At 42.9% G+C, this 23,687-nt stretch overlaps 2 protein-coding genes across 2 annotated transcripts; one reads left to right on the forward strand and one right to left on the reverse strand.

The window, feature by feature from the left end:
• The first annotated feature begins 1,898 nt into the window (after positions 1-1,898).
• LOC149284745 (ceramide synthase 2-like) lies at positions 1,899-7,374 on the forward strand. Its single transcript, XM_089496395.1, has 10 exons — positions 1,899-2,071; positions 2,565-2,682; positions 3,193-3,311; positions 3,642-3,699; positions 4,866-4,916; positions 5,098-5,190; positions 6,087-6,215; positions 6,414-6,520; positions 6,829-6,982; positions 7,240-7,374. Exons 1-10 carry the CDS (start codon positions 1,899-1,901, stop codon positions 7,372-7,374), a joined length of 1,137 nt encoding a protein of 378 aa, XP_089352521.1.
• Positions 7,375-9,886: 2,512 nt separating this feature from the next.
• LOC149284746 (histone-lysine N-methyltransferase SETDB1-like) lies at positions 9,887-22,581 on the reverse strand. Its single transcript, XM_089496380.1, has 23 exons — positions 22,397-22,581; positions 21,768-21,928; positions 20,973-21,010; positions 19,442-19,520; positions 18,841-19,026; positions 18,427-18,628; positions 17,977-18,050; positions 17,439-17,629; positions 16,822-16,951; positions 16,522-16,648; positions 16,128-16,278; positions 15,699-15,803; positions 15,574-15,644; positions 14,286-14,864; positions 13,860-13,976; positions 13,316-13,485; positions 12,560-13,075; positions 12,081-12,111; positions 11,773-11,902; positions 11,095-11,260; positions 10,655-10,857; positions 10,340-10,428; positions 9,887-10,004 (listed from the first exon to the last, which is right to left on the reverse strand). Exons 1-23 carry the CDS (start codon positions 22,573-22,575, stop codon positions 9,887-9,889), a joined length of 3,813 nt encoding a protein of 1,270 aa, XP_089352506.1. The 5' UTR covers positions 22,576-22,581.
• Between the last annotated feature and the right edge of the window lie 1,106 nt (positions 22,582-23,687).

Consider the following 23,687-nt stretch of genomic DNA (forward strand, 5'->3'; position numbering starts at 1 on the left):
CTGTGGCTCACCTGGGATAATAGGGGGCCCCTGGGGACCCACTTAATGTTTCCTCTCTCTGCAGGCTGAGACCGAGTCTTTCTCCTGACTTATAAATTAAATCTTTTTATATTATTTTTTTTTTTATGTATATTTTGGGGCTAAAACAGCCAACAAAAAATTACATTTAAAAATAAAATGATCTCTGTTACGTGGTTTTATCTGCTGGGAGCCCCGTCGGTGTAAGACATGGATAGTACATGCCGTGCCCCGTGGGCTAACATTCAACTCTGCAGCGCGGGGAACTGTGCCAATTCTTAATGACTTGATTTTAACTGGCAAGGTGCCCTGAGACAGGCTATCCGTGCATCCAAAGCTTAACAAAGGATTATGGGAGTTGTAGTCCGGCATGCGCCGGCAGGCCACCCGCTTGCGCCCTGTAACACGTGTATGGTTTCGAGTCTGATTTGCCGTGTCTTATTGTTCTGCCTGTAAGTTTATAAACACAGGTTAAATTTGTTTTAAAAATAAAAGCAACATTTGTTGTGATATCTCTAATATTGATAAACATTATGATGTCATGTAGTATCTAGAATTTTTAATTTTTTGGGTTAATTGCCCAGAGCAAGAAATTCCTCCCAATATTTCAATTTAGTCAAAGTAAAACAATTTATGTTACTTTGCGACCTTTCAATAATTCTCTAATCTGTAGAATTTTGGAACGTTCATTATTTTAACCAGGAAGATTTAATTGTCATGTGACCAAAAAAGCAGACACTGATAGGTTGTTACTGAAACGGCTTTTTAAAGGTTTTTTGTTCGTTTATTTTTTTGCCCGCAAACTGGAATAACAAGTAACGGTTGCGAGCTCTGTGGCCAAGCCTCAATTACCCTGGAAATGCTGGTTCTGAATGCTGTAATCCCTCTGGTTACATTTTAACCCCAGAATAATACCAGATTAGCAGTTTAACGCTTTCCATTAGTTTTTTTTTAATTTATTTTAGGGGGGGGGTTGTAGCGGAAACAAAAAATAATTTCCAAAAATGAACTCCTAAAATTCCCTTAATGTTTAGGTTTTCTGTAAAATAAAAAAATAAATAAATAAATAAATAAATATATATATATATATATATATATATATATATATAAATAATAATAATAATAAATTTATTTAAATAATAATATATTTGTTTTCCTCTTATATATTTATATATTCTTTTTAAATCAAAATCATTTTAGGAACTGGTAAATGATATCCCCAAAGGGTTAATGTCCGGCCCGTGTTTTACATAAGTAGAACGTAATATTTGAAAAGATTTCCTTATCGTGTCCTTAAGCAATCATCCGGATCGGACTCTTCATACCGAAAACAGACTTCGCTTTAATTGGATTCTATTAATATTTAAGTATAACGCTAATGTTAGTAGATTTTAAGACATGAAAGTATAGATAAGGAAGACATCTATAAATACATTAAATGGCCACATTAGGGCTCTGGCTGGAGGGGGGGGCATCAGCAAAGCTTTTTCCCGTGACCCGCTTCTGCTGGGAGGCTGTTCTGCTTATCTAGAGCCTTCATACCCAACACACATTCTGCGCTCCACACTAGGAGGAACAGCAGGATTTGTCTTGGAGGGACTGGTCTTCCTAAAGAGGGACGCTTGGGTTTTAAGATAGGACGTAATTGGTATAATGACAGCCTAAGCGGCACGGAGCTCGATTCTGTAGCCTGTTCCCTTTGTTTCTGCTCTGTACCCACCCGGTTCCTTTGAATTTCTATAGACTAAAAAAAACGGAGTGAAACCTGAAATTCCGGAATCGGGAGGACCGGTTGATCTGGTTGGTTCTCTGTTCGCCGTCTGTTCTTATTCCGACGTAGTGAAATGCTACATTCTAACCGGATCTCGCCTCTTTTTAGGATGCTTCAAACACTTTACGACCATTTCTGGTGGCACCGGCTATGGCTGCCCGTGAATCTAACCTGGGCCGACCTGGAAGACCAGGATGGCCGCGTCTACGCCAAAGCTTCGGACCTCTACATCACGATCCCTCTAGCCTTTGGGTTCCTCATAGTGAGGTACATCTTTGAAATGTAAGTATTGGGATTACAATTCAAAAGGAGCATTTGATCCATAATACATGACAAACCCCCCCCCCCCGCCTCCCCAAAAAATGAATAATTTCAGGTGATTCCTGCCCTTTCAAGGCTACTTCTGCAATAGGCTGGAGCCTCCGCGCACTCCACAGGGACAACCTCCTCGCCCCCCCCATTGGATGGCGGAAGAAGTGGTCCCAGGGGTTCTTGGAAGCTCCGCGCTGTTGCAGAAGTTCTCTGAAGAGGGGAGAAGGATGTTGACGGTGAAGCGGAAACATGGAAGCAGTTGAGAAAGAAGCTAGAGAGAGAATGGAGAAATAATACAAATGTCTCCTTTGTTGGTTCTGTTGAGGCTCCCTCCTCCTTTCTGTACATTCATAGGAGCTACAGTTAAATTTGTTGTACAAAACCTAATGTTCCTGCTTATGCTTTCCCACTTTGGGTATAATTTATTCCTTTTTGCCCCCAATGCGGTTTGCCTCTTTTGCAGTTACATAGCCAGCCCACTTGCCAAGGCTCTGGGTGTGAAGGATAAAATCCGTCTTCGAGCCGCCGCCAGCCCGGTCCTGGAAAAATTTTACAAGAGCTCGTCAAAGCATCCCAAACAGGTATGAGGCCACAGACAACCTCAGACAGAAAAAAACATTTGAGGCTATTGTAGACAAAAACCGTAGCGTAGATTGTAGAGGACGCAGAACACAAGAGCTGCAGAAAAAAACAAAACAAAAAAAAACATTTAATTTCATATCACAAAAGCGTTCTTTCAAGAATCCAGGAAGCTGTGAAGTCCAAATTTGGTCAACGACCAAAAATATATACAGCAGCAGAGGTGAAGAATGTATGGATTCTTCCTGGGATTCTTTTTTAGGCACTGATAACTTTGTGCTCCCAAAAAAAAATCATGGCGGTTCCTTGTTCATTCCTTCATGGAGGAATGAAACAAAAATGTAGAATTCTGTCACTTCTGCAAACGCTGGGGTTTGACGTTCTGGTGTTACGTCCTCTTGTTAAGTTGGAGATGGTGTATGTGGGTTTATTTAGGGTCTAGGAAAATGGCTCTGTGGGTTACATGACCTGTAAATGAATACCGCTGAACTTCAACCGTCTCTGTCTTCCAGAATGACTTGGAAAATCTCTCAAGAGCAAGTAATTTCACCGTTCGGCAGGTGGAAAGATGGTTCCGACGACGACGAAACCAAGACAGGCCTAGTTTGCAGAAGAAATTCCGAGAAGCCAGGTAAAGGGGGACACCTGGGGTTTTATATGTTGGGTTCTTTCCAAGTTCATACTTTTTATATTTCGTTCTGCGGCTTGGATCAGAAGTATTCTATATTTTGGCATGACCAGGTTCCGTAGGAGTATCTAGAACCCGTATGCACATATTTGGTTTAAAAGCTACTACACGCCTATAAATGTTTTAATAAATTAAATTTGTTATATTATAATGTGTGACGGCTCCCTTTTAATGGTCGGGAATAAGGAACCGTGATCTGCTTTGGCTGCTAAGTTGCCTTGTTGCCGTTTTGTCAACTCCTGGCCAATCGGCACAATCTGCCTTCTTTTACAGTTGGAGATTCACGTTTTATCTTATTGCTTTCATTGCTGGCATGGCGGTTCTTGTAGACGTAAGTACTCGGTTTTTCTTTTTTTGCATTTGTTTTATCTTAATTTTATCGTTATTATGCACATTTAGGCCAAGTCTCATTTGAGAAACCTTTGCAACGGCAACCCACTTTAACCGAGTACAGGAGAGATGATTGTATCAGGAGAAAATGTTAGGACAAGAGGCCATAATCTATAAATATGGTGTCCGAGGTTTAGATGGAACGTTAGGAAGTTTTTCTTTACTGAGAAGGTGGTAGATATAGAAGAGCCTCTCGGTAGAAGAGTTAGAGGGCAATACAGTAAGGGAATAAAATGTGCATGAGATAGACGTACGGCTCCTGAATCTAAGACGAGACCAAGGTTTAAGTCTTTACAGCAGGAAAAATTGGCGATGAGATGTTTCCACCCCCTTCTCACAAAAGTGACCGACCTACTAAGCATACATCTATTTCTGTTCTACAAATCACACGGAAAGAGAATCTCACATTTGTGGACATCAAACCACAGAAGACAGGATAGGTGTAGCTCCACCGCGCCGCCCTTTGATTATGAGCCAAACGAATATGCAAAACCATAAGGTTCCGAGCCATCGTTCATTTGCATTTCAGGATGAGCCAAGATGCCACAGACGGGATGATTGCCGGGTTTCTCTTAACCTCCTGACTTAGTTGTATTCTAGAATGACCCGTATTTAGATGTCCTGGTTTGTTCAAATTGTGTAGACCTTCTAGAGCCAGAAATTAAACACAGAGCATTACATTAGAAATATATCCAATGTCGTAGACAATCGCTGTAAACAATGGACTTCTTGATGTCCATGTTCTGGACACATTAGTCTTCTGCTCCCCTGACTCTCTATCCAGTTGAGTCTTTGCTATTCTGGTTCTTCTTCTTCTGCTCCCAAGCAAAGTGATGAAAGTGTTGCTGAATTGACCAGGGACGATAACCAAGTCCTTAAAGACCTCCATAGCCTTTCTCAGAGTTGTCTTCAAGTTGCTCTCCAGCTTCTGAGGAACAATAATTTGCTGATCATCAGACAGCCATAGGTTGAGTCCCACAGCATACATTACAGAGCTAACATGTGACATACCGCAAGAAGGGTCTAGCGTTTGCTTTTACCATGTAGAACCGTTTGTTCTATTAACGCCATGTTTGTTACAGCATGTTTTCGCTTTCTATCCTGCAGAAGCCTTGGTTTCATGATCTCCGAGAAGTCTGGAGAGATTTCCCCAAGCAGGTAATGGCTGCTGAACTCTTCTCTACCCCAGAAGACACTTTTCCCCCTTGTTGGGTCTCTCTCCAGCATATTAAACAAGCTAGTGTTTCATAGAGGGTCTTACTGATGGGACAGGTGGGAATCGGGGGAATTAATCCAGAACATCAGTTTCCAGTGTCTTAACTCTCTCTTCTCTCCCCAGACCATGCTGCCTTCTCAGTACTGGTATTACATGATCGAACTGGGATTCTACTGGTCTCTGCTCTTCCGAGTAGCCTTTGATGTAAAGCGCAAGGTGAGTTCTCATTTTTTTTTTTTTTATTGATACACGCTACCATTCAAAAGTTTGGGGTCATTTAGCTGTTTTCATGGAAAACGAGGACATTTCTCGCTGTAACATAACTGCGAAATAGCTTAGCGATGGGAGTAATAAAGGGCCATTGGAACACAGGAGTGATGGGAGTGATAAAGGGCATCTGTGTGTCTCTCTGAAGATATTCCATAAAAAATCCTGCCGTTTCCAGCGACAATAGTCATTTACCACTTTAACCCCGTCTGCGCTGGATTCCTGATCCGTTTCATGTTATTTTAATGGGCAACATTTTCTTTCAAATGCAAGGAAATTTCGAAGTGACCCCAAACTTTTGAATGGTAGCCTATATATAAAAAATATTTTTTTATATATTTATATATATATATATTCCATGATCGAATTGGGATTCTACTGGTCTCTGCCCTTCCGTGTAGCCTTTGATGTAAAGCGCAAGGTGAGTGTTCATTATTATAATTTCTTTGTGTACGTATATGTCTATGTACATACATACATGTATGTCTGCATTATTATTTTGAGTATTATCTCAAGATCCCTTAATCTTTATCCTATTTGATCACAGAAAGTAACCTTTGATAGTTGAGTAGATCACACCCTGTTTGTCCGCAAATTAATATCGCACAGAAACTAGTAACTTCGTGAACATAAACCGTCCTAAAAGACCTGGCAGGAGCGTCGTCATTTTGCCCCCTTCTGTGGCTGATCCTATGGGAAACACCTGTTTAAAAAAAAAAAAAAAAAAAATCAAGCGAACTGCCGGTTTCTGGTCAATAATGACATCATGGGGCGTAAGGAGGTTATTTCATCTTTCTTTAATAATTTTGGTCACTGAAATGTAAATTTTTTTTCCTCCCGTTCAGGACTTTAAAGAACAGATCATCCATCACGTAGCAACCATCGTCCTTATTAGCTTCTCCTGGTGCGCAAACTACATCCGAGTGGGAACTCTGATCATGGCTGTCCACGATGCCTCGGACTACTTTCTGGAGGTGAGATGTCAAGCTGCCCCCCAAAAACTGATAACGCAGACTTAACATTAAAGGTTGCCTTGATCGCAGGGAGTCGTCTCCGAGAGAGCCGAGCCGAGCCTCAGCCATGGAATAGAATGACCGTGAAAGTCGTTAGGGACTCTGATTCAGATAAAGGGGCATTATGCACATGTTATATATTTAGTATGTGTTTTGCAGTCTGCTAAGATGTTTAACTATGCCGGATGGAAGGAGACGTGTAACAGCATCTTCGTGGTGTTTGCTCTGGTGTTCATCGTAACTCGAATCATTATCCTTCCTTTCTGGTAAGTCTCTTGTAGATTTACAGAACTAGCGCATGTCCCGAGGCACAACGAGAGTCATACATAAAAGGTTATTTCGGTGCAAAGTTGCATGTATTTTTATATATTTAAATTTATATCGGTTTTTAATTGTACAATAGTGCCCCCGGTGGTCATAGTGTATATCACACCACCAAAACTTATCCGCAAGTTAGAAATGCTTTGCTGGTGGGGTCAGACGAGTTCAGAAAAGGCGTAATAACGATCCTTTCGTTCTGCCGGCGTTCCTGAAAAATGTATAATGTAATAAGCAATTCTGTGTCCTTCATCAGGATCCTACACTGCACTTGGGTTTACCCGATGGAGATCTACCCAGCCTTCTTTGGCTATTATTTCTTTAACGTGATGCTGTGGATTCTCCAGTGTTTGCACATCTTCTGGGCGTACCTCATTCTCGGCATGGCCCATAAGTTTATCACGGGGAAGGTAAGATATATATATATATATATATATCCTCCATTATTGGGTGATCTGGTTACGTGATGTTTATGATGTGTATGATTTATGAAACTTTGATTTTCTGACACTTTAAGTGCGGATTTTTATTTCTCAAGGAATTCTTTATAGCTTGACTTTTCAATGTCTTCATGATTCTAACTTACAATAAACAGTCCATAGAAAGTCCTAAATGTGGAACACGTTGATTGACATATCTGGTGATGAACCTTTTATCTTGTCGTCAGCTTGAGCAAGATGAACGGAGCGACAAAGATGAAACGGATATTCCAGACGAAGACGAGGAACAAGATATCAATAAGAACGGCGCTGTTTCCAATGGTCATTCCGTGCTGAAGAACGGTCACCATAAAGCTGATTGACCTCGACCAAAGGGTGGTGTAATTCTTCTGCTTCCTCCACCAAACCCTTTTTCCGAGCAAGAAAATGCAAACTCTGTTCTTCTCCTTACTAAACATCTTATCCGTACTACTGTAAAGCCGGAATGTAAAAGGATGCCACTTGAATGTCCACTTGTCCAAGAGGTGAGCTTCTGCGTGAGGACAGTTTTAAGGAAAACATTATGCAGAAAGCTCCTTGTAAGAACCACTTTTTGCCACGGAAATAGGTAAGAAACATTATTATTTGTATGTGAATCATATTCCCTGCGACGATTTGAACTGGACTGGGTTCGTTCACTCTACGATATCTCCTGCTGCTCTCTGTAGAGAAGAACGAAGACGCCAAAAGACCTCTTTTTGTGTGTGAAATATCATACGTTATTTTTCCCGATAAGGTGAGAGCCATACTCTGGAGATGACCCTCGTTTGGAGGGTTACATGATCTGGATACATTGTTCTGTTAGTATCTTCACTGTGCCATTGTTTTAGAATAAGGTTGCGATATGTGTTTGAGAAGCGTGAACGAGGAACCGTTTAATATTCTGCCACCACCACCTTATGGCGTCTAATGAGTAGAGTCGCTTTGACCAGCGCTCTCCAATGGGGACGACGCTCTTTTGGAACAGAGTTGAGGTGGATTGATGAGCCGTAGGACAATGTAATTGATGGCGGAGTTATTTATTATAGAAGTTTCAGCCTTACCTTGATAGCCACCGTCCTGCAATGCAAATGCATTTTCTCAAGTACAATTCTACCCGTTCCTAAGATTTTTTTGTTATATGTATTTTTTTTTTTAAAGTTAATTTGTTATCACTGTTTGATTTGATGCTGACCTAAAAGAATAAAAAATAACTTGTATGCATTCTGAAGTAGCCAGTTTAGGTGAAATATTAGGGGTGAAAGTGGTGGGACTTTTTCTGAAGCTCTGAGGCCATTAAAACCTTGCAGATCATATAAATATCACATGTGATTTGGAATGAGTATTATAACCCGGATTTATGTATCCTTTCGTTACGTGTGTAAGTTATGTGTTGAGTTGAAACCAATCTCGTCGTAAAGCAAGTCTTACATTCCAAAACTACGTTTAACGCTATTATTGCAGTAAAGCTTAATGTTCTAGAACATCTAATTGAACAAAACATTTAATTTTTACAAGGTAAAAGGACACCTTATTTAATGTGCTGCATTCTAGAATGCAGGTTTAAGCTGGATTGTGATTCTTACGTGGGTTTAATAATTCCCCAGCGCTTAAGGGAAATAGATGGGAGTTTCTACGATGTTCTACATTTTAATAAACATCTAGTGTCAAATGAGCATTTTTTTTTAAAGGGAAATTAAAGCAAAGTGCTCCTATTACTGTAAGATTCACAGACTTAAAGTAATCTGACCAAACACTTAAGTATATAAGGGGTGGGGAAGCATTTCAGAGACGGTCCAAAACAGGAAGTAAGATGTGCTGTGTGAAACAACTTCCCCCTGGTTAACTCAAACCACAAATTATATTATATGTATTTGTCCAATATATAGGATCACGTTCTGTAGTTTCCCTTTAAGGTGCCGTTGTGTTCATCAAACTTTAACCGATCTGACCTCATAAAACCTACTTTTAAGAAGCTTTTTCTGTCTTTGTCTCATGACAAGTGTTCCCTAAATAAATGTCAGGCCAAATTTTACAATATACATAAAAAAAAAAAAAAAATCTGGGAACACTTGTCATTCAAAGTTACAAGAAATGGCTTATTCCATGCCTAGGTGGAGCAGCACCTTTTTTCCTATCCCTTATGTTCTCCGTTAATTGCTGTATTAATGTTCTGCGCATGTACAACTCCCATTTAGCTCCCTCTTATGTGGAGGGAGAGTAAACGGATCTCCGTACTCTAGGGTTAATCTGTTTTTCTACATGTCATTTCTGTTGGAGTTATACTGGAGTTTAACACCCACTACTGAATGTACAAAAATAAAATTAGAAGTAGAAATGTGTCCAAAGCTTCAGCTCTTTCTTTGGTGTGGTTACTGGTTGTGTTCGGTTACTGGTATTAGTGGCATTGAAAGGACGTTCCAACCATGATGAAAACTACCTTCATCAGGAAAGTCACCAAATCACAATGAAGTTACTTTTTTCTGAAAGCTGTTCCCATAATATTTCTATGATCTTCTAATGCCACAGATGGCTTTGTTTCATGCGGATGTTAAAGCAGAAGAACGGGAGGACATTCCAGATCCTGGTGTATAAAGTACATGTTTTAGAATTACAACCCAACGACTAATGTGCTTATTTCTCAAGGTGAAATTTATACTTTTATTTATACATTGGGGGGGGGAATTCAAACAAACATATAATATTTAACTCTACAAATAAGGTGGTGAACCCTTCAACCTTTGCAAAGTGACTTAACACAAAAAAGGTGTGAGATACGACACCGAGAGGGTTTCGACTAGGTGATTGGCTTAGCCTTTCTGCTTCAGAAAGCGCTGCCTTTGATTGGCTGCCACCTTACAAAAGACGACCTCTGCAATCGGTGGATCCACAACAACATAAGAGCTTCTTCCCTGCAACGCTGCCGACTTCATAGTTATAATCCCAGGTCAACTCGGTGCCGGCTCTTATCCTCCTGGAAGATGAAATTCAATCGAATTATATCGCTGGGTGCAGAGGATCAAACCAGGACGGCTTCCTCTTACAGAGACCTTAAGATTTAATGTCGCACTACAAATAAACTATTTAATATATTTAATAATCAGAACAGTAAAGGTAAACAAAACAAGAAACTTCAAGTAATAACCATATGATAAAGATCACAGTGATGTAGAAAACCCGCTTGAAGGTAGGACGGCCATAGTTTAATTTGTAACCCCGTCGTGTACTGTAAGAGGTTTTGGTTTTCTCTCTCAAGCAGCTGGGTTTCTACTTGATCAATAAAACATGAATGTTAAGCAGATTACTTACTTGCTGGCAAAGAAAGCCACCCAGGGAAAGCGGAGATCGTGGGTGTCCACAAAAACATTTTGTACAAACAGGTTAGGGCTGCAGCTGTGCTGTAATGAGACAGATAAGCGGGCATTGGAGAAGTCCATCGAAGCCCAAAAACCCACAGCTCCAAAGCATATTATAAAGACACTTTTGTAATGGCATCCGATTTGATCTGCCCTACTCAACATGATCTGCAGGGATTTTAACACTTAATGAAAGATGGTACAATACGCTCATTAACCGGTGACATCATAGCAATCTAAACCACAGAGTCTTTCCCTACATACTTACATTCAAGTATCGGCCAAGGTTCCCCTCCAGCTTTGCGTCGATAATGTAGCACGATTCCTCCCCGTCGTAGAACTGCCGCGTCGTTCTGCGGCCTGTGCCTTCTCTGTCGGCAGACGGCATGTTGGGTTTGACCGTTATGCCGTGAGTGGATTTCAGCGCGAAGCCACGCGTAGACTTTACAGCCACTTGCCTTTTCACTGGACCTTAAAGACAGAGCGAACGAGGGCTCGGAAACATACGTGTATTCAGTCGTATTTCTCTAATGTTCTAGAAAAACTGTGCATGCCCTCTACCTGAGCCACTATTCACACCACTCGCCCTATAGAATTTTACTTCTATTTAAATACCATTCAACTAGTGCTAGAATTTAAAAGGGAAGAATGGCGTCCCTTCTGAAGGGCTGTACAAAAAATAAAAAATAAAAAAAAATTGGGACCCACCGGTATTGGCAGAGGGATTTTTCTTCTCTTCTTCCTCGTCGGAACCCGATGAAATAGTCTGGATGTCATCGCTGTCATTGGCTGCAGCCTGCGCGGACTGCTTCTTAGTACTATTTGCCGCGCTCCCCATCTCGCTGTCAGAGCTGCTGGATAACATTAGGACTTCCTACAAGACAGAAGAGGCAAGCATTACAATCGTGCGATACGGAAGGAGGCGAGCATTACAATCGTGCGACACGGAAGGAGGCAAGCATTACAATCGTGCGACACGGAAGGAGGCAAGCATTACAATCGTGCGACACGGAAGGAGGCGAGGCGTAAGCAAATCAATCGGTAAGGAGCGGGCGGGTGAGGGACCTCGGCTCGACGTCTGAAGTTGTCAATGGTTGCTGCTTGGACAATGCAACCGATCCATAAAGCAGGTTCTGTTGCAAGTGTGGAGCAATCTGCAGCAGCATTCTGGCTGTTGCCATGGTGACGGCATCACCTCTGGTTTGGCTTAATTAAGCAAGGCTCTTGACTAGGCTAGTGTGCAGATATAACCAACATATGTAAAGTGCAATCCGTGTATTGATAACGGGTGTGGAGGGATGGACAGGCAGAGCTTCTAAAACGCGGTTCATGTTTAAGCAATTTATGCGCAAAATGCATGCCCTTTCTTCTTCTCATTTCACTTACATCTTGAGCCGGAGTCTGGGAGGACTGGCGTCTGTGCTGGTGGATGCTGGTTTTGGTCGCAGGTCTTCTGATGCCTTCGGGTTTGGCCGGGGAAGGGTTATATCCATACACCCTGGAGCTGTCCCCAATCCTGCACATAGTAAGTAGGAAGCATTTACACAGACTGGTGAAAGCGGTCAATTTGGGACCAAATAAACCTCAACTACTATTTATTTTTCACTGTGTAATCACGTTCCTCCTCGAGCATTAAACACGCTCATAAAATCTCCAGTTGAACTATTCAGGCTCGGGTCGAGACCAGTACGTACCCAGGCATCCGGCTTGATTCCTCAGGCGCCTGAAATTAAAGAGATACAAGCTTAAGGACACTGAAACGTTAACAAAATTCATAGTCTCAGTAGCTGCCGTGGCCAGTAATTCATATTTTTATTAAATATATATATATTTGAGCACAATTAAGATAATCTTTCCACTCTCTCATCCCCTTGGATTTGAACGGATCCCTAAAATCTGGACAATTTTATTTTTTACCACTAAAGATTTAAAGTAAATATTTTTCCCCGTTGAAGGTAAATTGGCACATTCAGCCTATAAGCACAGTAGAATAAATAATAATTTGCCAATTAATAGCCAATAACTTGAAAGCAGAGCCACTTGAACCTAGGGCTTGCGTAACGTTCAGAATAGCCTCATGTCTATCCCACCCATGCACTGTTCTAAATCGTTCTCACCTTCCTGGGATCTTCTTTCCTCGTGCCTTTTGAAGCGATGTCTATGCTAGCAAAGTTTGGCTTATCCATCTCTGAAGTCTCTCCCATCTTTAGAGAGGACCTACTGTCAGAATCCATAAGAGAGTCGGTAATGGTGTTGGAGCTTAACCACGAAGCCACTTTATTCTTGGATGTCTCCTCGGGTAGTTTGCAGTCGTTGGTCTCTTCCTGGCTGGTCTGTCTGACCAGAGCGGAGTCCTTAGAGGCCGTCTCAGACGTTCCATTCTCCTTCTGACCCCTTGTCTGTCTACGAGTGGCATAGCTCCGCCAAACGGAACTGGTGGTAATGTCCTCGTTCTTGCCAAAGTTGTCATCTGAGCTGTCGTCATTGGACTCCTCTTGGTCCTCGCTCCCAGAATTCTCTTCCCCGTCCTCTTTGAGGTCCACGCCGCTGCTATCGGAGGAGGACTTGACATCGCTTTCATAACCATCCTTATAATTCTCTACGCTTTCGATATGGTCTAGGTTGGCAAAGTATTCATCACCCATTTCCAGACCCTCTTTGTCTGCAAAGTCATCGGTCAGGATTTTCCCTGTGGAAGACACAAAGTTAAATTGAAAGAACCCCTGAAAATGAATGCCTGAAATCAAGGTACAGATTGCTTTAAGCTACTCGATACATTAGCCAATGTCCATGGCTGCCACAGGAGTACAACGCATTAGTATCAATTGTCCAAGCCCGGTCCATACCTAACCCCAGAAATCTCCCCTCCCCCCCTTGGCCAGTTTAATTCTAGGATACGGTCATGAGACACAGACTCCGTCCATTTTACCTGCATAAATGCAGACGAAAGACCCCTTGGCTATGTCATCCAGGCATCGGATCCCCCAGCCTTTGTTTTGTGTTTTGAAGAGCTGAAGTCGCACCTGGAGCCCGTGCTGCACTAGACGGTTCGTACACAGGTTCGGATTACATTTGCACCTTTTGTTGCACTCGTATACTCTGCGGGGAGAGAATATACAGGGATTAAGTGGGGGGGGGGGAAACGACTTGTTTAGCAGACTAGCTCTAAAACCATAGGGCATGTGTCACCCCTTAGAGTTCCCCTAGAGCTATTTCCTTACAAGTATATATATTTTTATAGATGTGAGCATGGAAAAAAAGAGGGAAGACATATTTGTCGAAAGAAAGAAAGAGTAGCCATGGCTACCTGACCATACAGGAGATATAGGCTGTCCCCGATTTAGAATTGTGTCTTTCCATCCTTTCCTAATGGCTTTAGGAGGGTCTCTTAATCTGGCAGTAACCACTAAAGAGGTAGATTTCAATAATTATATAAGGAAAGCATCTTCAATGCATCTCCAATGTGTCCTTACCCAGTTGGCAGGCACTCGTCCAGACGCTTGTGTTGATACCCAGCTGAATTGTTAACCTGGGCTCCCGGGGTACAGGCTGTAGCTTGAACCGTCAACTGGTGGCAGGCACATTTGGACCTGAAACAGGATTTGGAAAACGTCAAACAGTGCATATCCATGTCATGCTCAAATTACCGCAAAGGCGTGCAAACGAGGGTGTGTATGTTTAAATAACGCGTGTGCAGGCGTATAACCAGAGTCGCAACGTAGCCTCCGAGCAACAAAAATAGAACATAACCCAAGAGGGAACTGTAGGACTGTTATATTCAGTGGGATCCCTTGGATTAAAACTGAATTTTGATTCATTAAGTATCGGGCAACTGCTTTATTACCGTCTGCATTGCCATTTACTTTGAGGGCAAGTCAAAAGTAATTATTGCATCCTACCTGTCTCTACAACCGTCTGTACAGTCGCATCCCACCATGAACTCTGGGGCAGTGTTAATGTAGACACCTTTGCCTGGGATCCTCTCCTTGCTGTAGGCCACCTGAGGCGGTGGTGTTCTGTCTATCTCGTTGACGCAGGACAGAGGCACGTCTTCCTTGCCGTACGTGATATCTGGGATATAATAAAAGGGTTTCTGTGGTTGGAACTTTCGGTCGACCAACACGTACGGGTCCAAGCAAAACATCTCCAGGAAGAGCATGTCGCAGTTGGTCTCCAAGACGTAACGCTCGATCTCCGGCATGGTGCGCAGGCTTAAGCCGCACGGCGTCTTGTAGATAACATGGAAACCCATCTTGCGATTCACCCGTCGCCGGGCGGCCATCCGGCGGAAGTCATAAAGCAACGGGACTAGCAGGGGATTTTTGCCCCTGTGGGAGGTGACGCGAATACGAGACAAGCAAGAGTAGCTGCAGACATGGGGCAGATAGAAGAGTTTATCCTTGGGTGCTTTGTAGCTCGTCTCCTGTGGCAGATTCTCCGTCTGTATTATCTTGATCGGCTGTACAGTAGTCAAAAACCTTAAAATAAAATTAGAAACCAAAAACAAAAAAAAAAAAAGGGAAATTAAGAATGGTACTTCAGCCATTTTTTCTAATGTGTAACCTACATGAAACGAGGGGGAAAAAAAATAATTTTTAAGGTTTTATTCGCGTTCGCTATAACTACTTGTTCTTACCAACTTTTATTGGTACCAAGACAATGTGTTACTTTTCACAATGGAAATGATCTATTCTGAATATTTTTCTGATATACTGTAATATATTCTGTAACATTTAGACATAACACAATTGCTCTTTTATAGGACCGGATCAAATAGAATGCTTAATCTCAAACAAAAGAAACGAATTCCGACTATTACAAGGTAAGGCATCTTTAATGTATTTGTACCATTAAATACCTTTTAATAGCACAAAACGATACATCGGATTTCATCGGTTTTGAGATATAAGAAATATTTGACAGGGAAAATTAATTCTATCATATGTAACTTACTATAAGTAAAACAGCAAAGAAGCTCAAGAGAAATACTTGTTTTGTGCATAGAGTATGTTGATTATTTAAAGGACCCCCAAAAACGCGAGACAATACAAAACCTGTTATACGGAGAAACCATTAACATTGCCGTCGTAATTATCTTCATTCTATGCACCTAGCCGGTTTTTCAACATCTACAATGTCACACAAAGTAACTCCCATCCTACAAGGGCAGTTTAGCAGATCACCCACCTGTTGGGTTGAATGTTTTGGATGGTCTGCCCAGTTTGGAGAGTCTGGATGGTCTGCCCAGTTTGGATTGCCTGGATGGTCTGCCCAGTTTGGATTGCCTGGATGGTCTGCCCAGTTTGGATTGCCTGGATGGGCTGGCCAGTTTGGATAGTTTGAATGTGCTGTCCTTGTATAGTCTGGAAAGTCTGTATTGTCTGAATAGCCTGTATGGGTTGCAGAGTTTGAATTGCCTGGAGGGGTTGGAAAGTGTGGATGGTTTGGTTGGGTTGGTTGGCTTGGAAAGTGTGGATGGTTTGGTTGGGTTGGTTGGCTTGGAAAGTGTGGATGGTTTGGTTGGGTTGGTTGGCTTGGAAGGCGTGGATGGTTTGGTTGGGTTGGTTGGCTTGGAAGGCGTGGATGGTTTGGTTGGGTTGAAAGGCGTGAATGGTTTGATTGGCTTGGAAGGTGTGGATGGTTTGGTTGGCTTGGAAGGTTTGGTTGGTTTGGAAGGTTTGAATAGTTTGGTTGGGTTGGAAGGTTTGGCTGGGTTGAAGGGTGTGGATGGTCTGGTTGGCCTGGACGGGCTGCGTGTTCTCGATGGTGCGTTGTGCAGGTGTAGATTCGCTGAGCACAGGGGAAGTCTGGCCAGAGCCTGCCGAGTTGGGACGGAAAGAAGTGCTTTTCTTGGCCACTTGCTTCTTTGACTGAGCCTGCTGACTGTCAGAGCTAAAGGGGGCATAGAGCACACAGATTGCAGGTTATATAAATATAATCCATGAGATTCAAACCCAACACTCATGAGCAATACACAATGCTTCAGAATATGGAGCCCAGCAGATATGCCTAAAGATCATCTGAAAATTAAAAAGGCCCATCATGCTAACATCTGGAAGAAGCTTTTATCTATATGTTACACATAAACAGAGGCATTAGTTAACCCCACCAAGTAAACTTGTGATAAACACATACTCCGTGTCAATGAGCAGAGGCGATGGTATAGATTGTGGTGAAGCAGGTGCTGCGTCCTTATACTGAGATTCGTCCCCGGTCAGGTCGTGAGTGTATTGTACCACTGGCCCTTTGCTGCGAACTGCACCTGCAGACATACCGGAAGTTATTTATTTTATATATTATAGATATAAGCAAGGCTGGAGATATGAAGCACACTAAATCTTAATAAGCTTGCAATTTCTTCTATAGTTTCCTTAAAGTCCACTTGATCATCAGGTTGAGGTCCACGCGACCCCATATCCGCACCGGCTCACTCACCCACGTTAGGTCGTGTCCTCTGCTGTCCAGACTGCTTCTTCTCTTGCATGGAAGCCGTGGACGTTTTCATGCTGAACATGGGTTCCAGGCGAGTGGAGCCTCTGTAGATCCACTCGCAACGTTTGTCATCCTGTAGAAGGAAGTTCGTGAAGCGGAGAGGACAGAAGTGTGGGTTCAGGCAAACTGTTTTACTAACAAGGCTGCAAGAATAAATGGAAACCCCCTGCACGCCATCTGTGATGTGCTTGATGACCTCTACCTGGCAAGTACACCTCGAGGTAGGAATTCTGTTTTGCTTATATATTCAAGTCACTAAGAAAATCCTATTTTCTGCCATCATCATGCTCCAATACCATGCAATGAGCAAACCTCTTCAAATAGAGACATCATCTGGGGAGTTTCATAAGACCCAACCACGTGCCACAAGTATAAACAGAGGTACTTAGGACATATTTATATACCAAAACCTTCAATGAAGTCTTTGTGGCATTCATTTGGTTGGGACCACACAAATACTCTGAGATAACCCTGTCCAGGTAAAAATTATGAGAAAACGCATAATTTTTTCCACGTCTCTACGACGTTAAGCTGGTTGTCGGTTAAAACTTTTGACTTACCAAGAACAGAATCTTCACCAGGCTTCCATCTACTTCTTCCACCTTGGATTTCCACCAGGTTCCTTCCCATTCTGTCTTGATCATCTGTCCGCTCTTCAGAAGAACCATGGGACGGTTTGGGTAAGCCGTGACGTACTCCTCGATAAAGTCGCGGCAGGAAACATCCTCAATGTCTTCCCACGACTTGTTCACTAAAAAGGAGCCGAGGGTACGGAGCGTGAGCTCAACAGCTTAGAACCTTAACGAAAAGTAAACTTTGAGACAAGAACATTTCTTATCCCCGGCCTATTCTATTATTCGGATTTTATTCATAAATATTAGACTGCAACCCAAAGAAAAGAAACCCTGTGTCATACCCAAACCATAAATTCATTTTTTTTTTATATAGAAAAAGTGAATTTAGGGTAAATCATTTGAAATTATTTTTATAGATTATTAGCCATCTAAAACCACCAACCAGAAAAAAAAGTGCAAGCTGCGGTATGAACGCAGGGGTTTGTGGGTAAGAAGCTCGAAGGACAAAGAAAGCAAAACTCACGTGCCCGGCAGACGGAGTACAGTTCTGATTGCGTAACATACGAGGCGTATCCGTCGTCAAAGAAAATCAGATATCTGCAAAATGAGATTGCAAAGTGCTATATTAATTATATGTAATAGAGTTGTGCAAAGCGATCAAAAACAATTCAGGTCAAGCTGTTAGGTCCATTTGTTTTCGGACGAAGGATTTGGTTTCCGGCCCTTTCGGCTCCGTGTCCCCGTTTCCCTTCCCGCAGCGCCGCAGAGATTCAGCCCTCTTTAAGAAGGACTCCAGGAGGCCTTGTTGATGGAGACCATCTGACTAGCTAAGGCTGGTGGGGAAACTCGTTAAAAGCTGTTCCACCAATTCTGCTTGGTCTCTCTCAAAAATAATAGCCAGAAAGAAATGGTGGCCATTTGCCACAACATCCATGGCCACCCACACGACGTTAGGACAAAGTGGGACCAGTACCTCATCTTGTTCTTGTTGCTTGGAGGTTCAGCCACAATTCCAGCGTACAGCCACACCTGGTTGCCGTCTTTGTACTTGGCTACCACCCTGCTGCCTACGAAGAGTTGTTCGGGTAAAGGGTGGTAGTCGTACGCGATGTGGTTTCCAGATAAGAGGCTCTTCCCTTTGTTGTCAAACTTCACTTTGAATTTTTTGCCAGTGCCTTCGAAGAAGAACAAAAAGACATGTTAGTACAGGAAAGCTGAAAACGACAAAGTCTCGTTCATTCGCTCGCATGATAAAAAAAAAACAATAAACCTATCAAGATGAGCAACTCTACAAACAAGAGCGTACCCATGCTACTGACTGCTAGCAAATGTACCGAGCAAACAAATCGACATGCCAGGCCAACAGCTCTGAAGTGATGAAACTCACCCGCTAACTGGATGGAGATCAGGGTTCCTTTATGCCAAGTCTTGGTCCTCTTCTTGCCAAGAATACGCATCCCGACGACGAGGTCTCCATCTCTGCTCATGTCGTTGGTCATACTGGCTTGGTTGGATCCCCCTACAGAGCTCGTAGGCGATGAAGGATGGGAGGAAAATCTGCCTTGAGGTACATCTGTATTAAAAAAGAAAAACATTTATATATAGTTATTGCGCATAGACCATACCTGACCATTATGGTCTCATACGCTACAGAAAGTAGCCATTTGGTATTTATTAAACAGAATGGGGTTATGTATATAAAGATGCTAATTGTGAGTGTATGGCCCATTTTTAAACTGTATTGCAGACCATATAGAAGAAGTATTCTCCAGTATCACCATAGCAACCAATGCTGGATACTGGCCAATTCCATTTGTTGCTACGGCGACAAGAAATTAGATTTTTTTTTTTGGCACTCATGCTGTACCCAAGAACTTCAGTTTGCTTAGGTATACGAGGACCTAAATATGTTGGGGGGGGGGGGGGGGGGACATTTTTCCCAATCTATAAAAATCTCAAAAAAGGATCCGGAAGCATCTTTATAATACCTGATTTCTTCTGCATAGCGTCCACTATGTTCTGCACATCTTGCCGCGATCTCTTCATGGCAGCCATCGCTTCCTTTAACTAAACAGAAACATGGAGGTCTCAGACAGCTGCAGATCAAGGTCAGGAGGGGGGCAACACTATTACGAGGGGCCCCCTTCACACAATTCTGATACATTTTAATTGCAGTCAGAGCACAAATCAGCCTGGGATTGGAAAGCTTCAGACATTAGCACCCCCACAAGAACCATGGTTTAGGGGGCTACCCTAGTAAGCAAACTTTTCTTCCTACAAAACTGTATGAAAGTTAATAAATCACTGACACACGAAGACATTAAGAGGCAAACGCTGAAAGGGACACTCCAGCCACCATGTGCACTTCAATGCATGATTGACAGGTGTGTGTGGTCCCTTTAAATTTCCATGGGTTCTGTTTTGCAAATGCATGGAGGACTCTGCAGAAAGGCATGTGCCCCCTTCCCCATCCCCTTTCTAAATGGCCTTCGGGAGATCCATTCGGCCGAACGCATCTCCCTGCGCGTGGTGGACTCGCTTCCAACCAGAAACAGCATGGCTGCAAATTCTATCAGGTAATTGTTTTACTTTTCATTTTTGTTTGTCAAGGAGAATGGTGGGGGTATCAGGGACTGTGCCTTTAATAGGTGCAACCCCACGTGTTCATACAGAGACAGCCCTACATACGCACACCTGCATACACACTGACTCCATAAACACAGATCCCAGCTTCTACCTGCAGCTTCCCGGCAGGGGGATCCCGGCATCTTAACACCGATCTCTGTCTTTTCATTTCAACCAGGGTACCATGCGCCTTCCACTCAATAAATGTAACAAGTGACCACAGGCACAGCTTCCTCCTGGCAGATCCCATCACATGACAGGAAACAGGAAGCTAACTCTGCCATTACTGATCATGTGGTCTGTCTGGGTCTCCGGCCTGAAAGGAGTGCCATGCACCATGTGAGCCTTCTTCTGACCTTCCACATCAGCCAGCACTGCAAGCTACAGAAATGGCACTGCAGCAAACAAGGACCCCTTGCCACCAGGGGCATGGGGGCAGAATGCCCCATTGTTAATCTGCACCTGGTTTTAGATAAAAGTATGACCTCCACATTACACACCAACATACGTGTACATTACATGAAGAGTGATCCATGTGCTAAAGCAGAAGTTGGCAGGTGAGCCAAACACTTCCATTGAGGTCTTTGTTGGACTTTCATGGACATTCCAGGGAAATGTCTTCAGTCATCTCATGGGTTTAACTATGCATGATGCAGGGCCAACTCAGACCTTCTTGCGGGAGAGAATCGTTGGGGTTGACCCTTCATAATGCATAGCGAGTCCAAAGAGCTGAAATGAACTCCTGTTTTACCGAAGAGCCCCAAAGGAGAAACCAGGCCGACTGAAACCTACAGCTGATGTCTCCTGAGATGCCGGCATACGTAAGTGTGATATAACAAAGAAATAAGGTCCGTGTATGTCTTACGTGTATCATTCATTTGTACGTGTACTCACCAGATGCTTTTCTCTTGGCGCCTTACTTACTGCGTCACCTAGAAAAACAGGATTTAATGCACTTTTTTAACACCAGTGATCAACTAAAGGGGGTCTAGAAGGCGTTCCTTGCGTCCTTCCATATATTTTTTCAAAACCGGGGCCTTGGGACTGTTCTCTTCAGCTCACATTCACAGCGAGAAGACGAGAGGCAGAGGACAGAGACATAGGCGGTGTGATTGTCATTTGGTTATCTGTGCATGCGATTGGCTGTAGAAGCGATCACATGCATGGAAGTGTAAGGGATCTGCTGTAGACGGTCATGGATCACTCAGCGACAGCAGCAACACTGACACCGCGAGACTATTTTAAAAATAGTATCGATGACGTATAAGGTACGTACGTCATTGGTCAGGAAGGGTACCCTTCCTCCTTGGCTGGAAAACCCCACATTGGTTCGTCATTTGAACCCATTAACAATCCGCTTACAGACTGTAAACTTGCAAGAGCTGGGCCCTCTTCTCCTCCCGTACCACGTATATTAATGTTATTGTCTTTTCTATATTGTCAGTTTATCTGTTGTGTTTTTACTTTTCTCTACTGTAGCACCGTTACAGAATCTATTGGCACCCTGTAAAAAGGATGCTTTATAATATGTCACAATGGACAAGACTTGGGTAGAGTAAATATGTATGTAAGGCCAGCTGAACTGGTGATGTATAGGGTAAATGTTCATCAAGACAAGCCCTCGTAAGGTTTAAATGGGTGTCCGAAAGTACCAGTCCCCAGGAGACTTCTCTGTAATGTACTACCGACCTGATTCCACGCTTAGGACATCATCATCCTCTTCATCTGGGATCTCGATGACTTCCACGGGTTTCCCGTCGGCCCCCTCGTCCTCTGAACTGCTTTCCTTGTAAGTCAGGCCCATCTGGGTATATAGGGTTTTCACAATCATTTCGCAGTCATTCACCGCCCTGGGGAAGAAAAGAAAGTCTGCTGTAATACGAGGGTTAATACGGGAAGAGCAATGCCCTCCAGAAACGACCTCGCTTACCGCAAAACAAGCAGGGCGGATTTTTATAACATTTCTTTGTTCCACCACCATTCCCCTTTTCCATGTTAAGTGTAGACAGGGCTTTCTTTTAATACTACTAATGCTTCTATAGTCTATCATTTATAATGAATATTAAAAGAAATTGCAATTTTATTTAGAATTTCTTACACAAATTAGGTCCCACTGATGATATGTTCATTAACATTTTTTTTTTAATTTTATTTAAAAATGCCCCCGTATATTGTACACTTTTTTTTTCTTATTTTGAAAGTTTGGCTTTAGGACTTTAGGATGTCCCTTTAAAACCGCTTTAAGTGTTGCATTCGTTGAAGACTACAGACATGTGACAGAAATATTTTCCACGTATGCAGACGTGATGAGCTGCTACCTTGACGCGTTATCAAAGAGCTTGTCCACGTGGTTGACCTCTTCCTCTTTCTGCGTGACCCATTGCTCCAGCTCCATCAGCTGAGCCTTCCTCTGCTTCACAAAGTCGATCTTCTCCACCTCCTGATCTATGAACTCGCGGAGCTCGCTCATGGAGATGCCCAGCTCCTCCGTCAACATCTGCTCCAGCTCAGTCGCCTCGTCCATGGCTGCTCAAGAACACAGACAGCGGTAAACTGTTACGTATGCTAGGCCTGTTACAAGGACAAACTTTCATTCATTCACATCGTTATCACAAAACACATCAGAGAACCATACTCGTCGGTAGCGTCAGATGAGTCCTAACCAAAGTGGGGAAAAACATGGCGGTGCTCAACAAGCTTACGTTAAGTTCTGTTCATGTCATGCACACGCTTATTGGGTTTTCTTAAGAGATGGACCTGGACCTCTTTCGCAAAAACTAGCGTGCGCGAATGCGATACAAGCAAGCAACTTGTCCTGTCGGAGCCTGCATCGGCGCTTTAGATGATACGTTATGTCTCAAGCAAAATAACTCTAGTCTATGATGCCAACTCACATAACCACGTGAAGATACCCTTTCGTGCGCATGTGTAGAGTCTGCATTGACTTCAAACAGCCAATCAGTGGCAAGAATAGTGTCTTCTGTGTCATTTTTGAAGAATGCATATTAAAAGTACTTTAGTGCGCATTCTTCTACACTGGGGTGACATTAAACGGTCCCTTTAAATATGTCAGAGCACCCTGCTCTTAATGTGCTCTTGTGACATCAGGCTTTAGCTGCACGGTCAGCCGGCCGCTTCCTGTACACCCGGCGGCGGCACCACGGAATAAAATCAGAGTCCTATTCAAAGTTCGGAGAACGCGTCTCGTTTATATGCATTTGCGTAATTCCATGAATCACAAATAAATGCTCCAAGATGCTTCATAAGCAGAGTATATTTTTGGGGCTAAATAAAAAAAAAATAAAAAAATAGTTATTTCCGCCCCCGAGCTATCCGCAGCCGATGTCATATACGCAATACACGTAGAACGTATACAGAGTAACGATTTCAAAGTTTAGAACAGAACGGGGAGTTCGGCCAGAATGACGCTTACTTACATTGCTACTTTTGAATCACAAAATAACCCCAAATCATTAAACAGCACGATACGGTGGTGCCTGCTTTCGAATGACATTTTAAAGCAGGTTAAGCACATAAACTGATACCCTGAGGTAATGTGCATGTGCATAAATATGGATAATGGTTCAGAGGAAGTCCTGGGGCAATAAC

This window comes from Sceloporus occidentalis, unplaced genomic scaffold (assembly GCF_023333645.1).
Source record: "Sceloporus occidentalis isolate IW3139 unplaced genomic scaffold, rSceOcc1.0.p SCAF_89, whole genome shotgun sequence".
NCBI classification, from domain to species: domain Eukaryota; kingdom Metazoa; phylum Chordata; class Lepidosauria; order Squamata; family Phrynosomatidae; genus Sceloporus; species Sceloporus occidentalis.

What these genes read in the sequence shown, in the direction of transcription:
- LOC149284745 (XM_089496395.1), top strand. Translation starts at nt 1,899, where the DNA reads ATGCTTCAAACACTTTACGACCATTTCTGGTGGCACCGGCTATGGCTG. An exon ending in GCATGGCGGTTCTTGTAGAC is followed by an intron (nt 3,700 to 4,865) that starts GTAAGTACTCGG and finishes TCTATCCTGCAG; the next exon opens with AAGCCTTGGTTTCATGATCT. An exon ending in CCTCGGACTACTTTCTGGAG is followed by an intron (nt 6,216 to 6,413) that starts GTGAGATGTCAA and finishes TGTGTTTTGCAG; the next exon opens with TCTGCTAAGATGTTTAACTA.
- LOC149284746 (XM_089496380.1), bottom strand. Translation starts at nt 22,575, where the DNA reads ATGTTGACGGAGGAGCTGGGCATCTCCATGAGCGAGCTCCGCGAGTTC. An exon ending in TTTCGTCTGCATTTATGCAG is followed by an intron (nt 13,076 to 13,315) that starts GTAAAATGGACG and finishes TGTCTTCCACAG; the next exon opens with GGAAAATCCTGACCGATGAC. An exon ending in TTCAGAGATGGATAAGCCAA is followed by an intron (nt 12,112 to 12,559) that starts ACTTTGCTAGCA and finishes CTCTTTAATTTC; the next exon opens with AGGCGCCTGAGGAATCAAGC.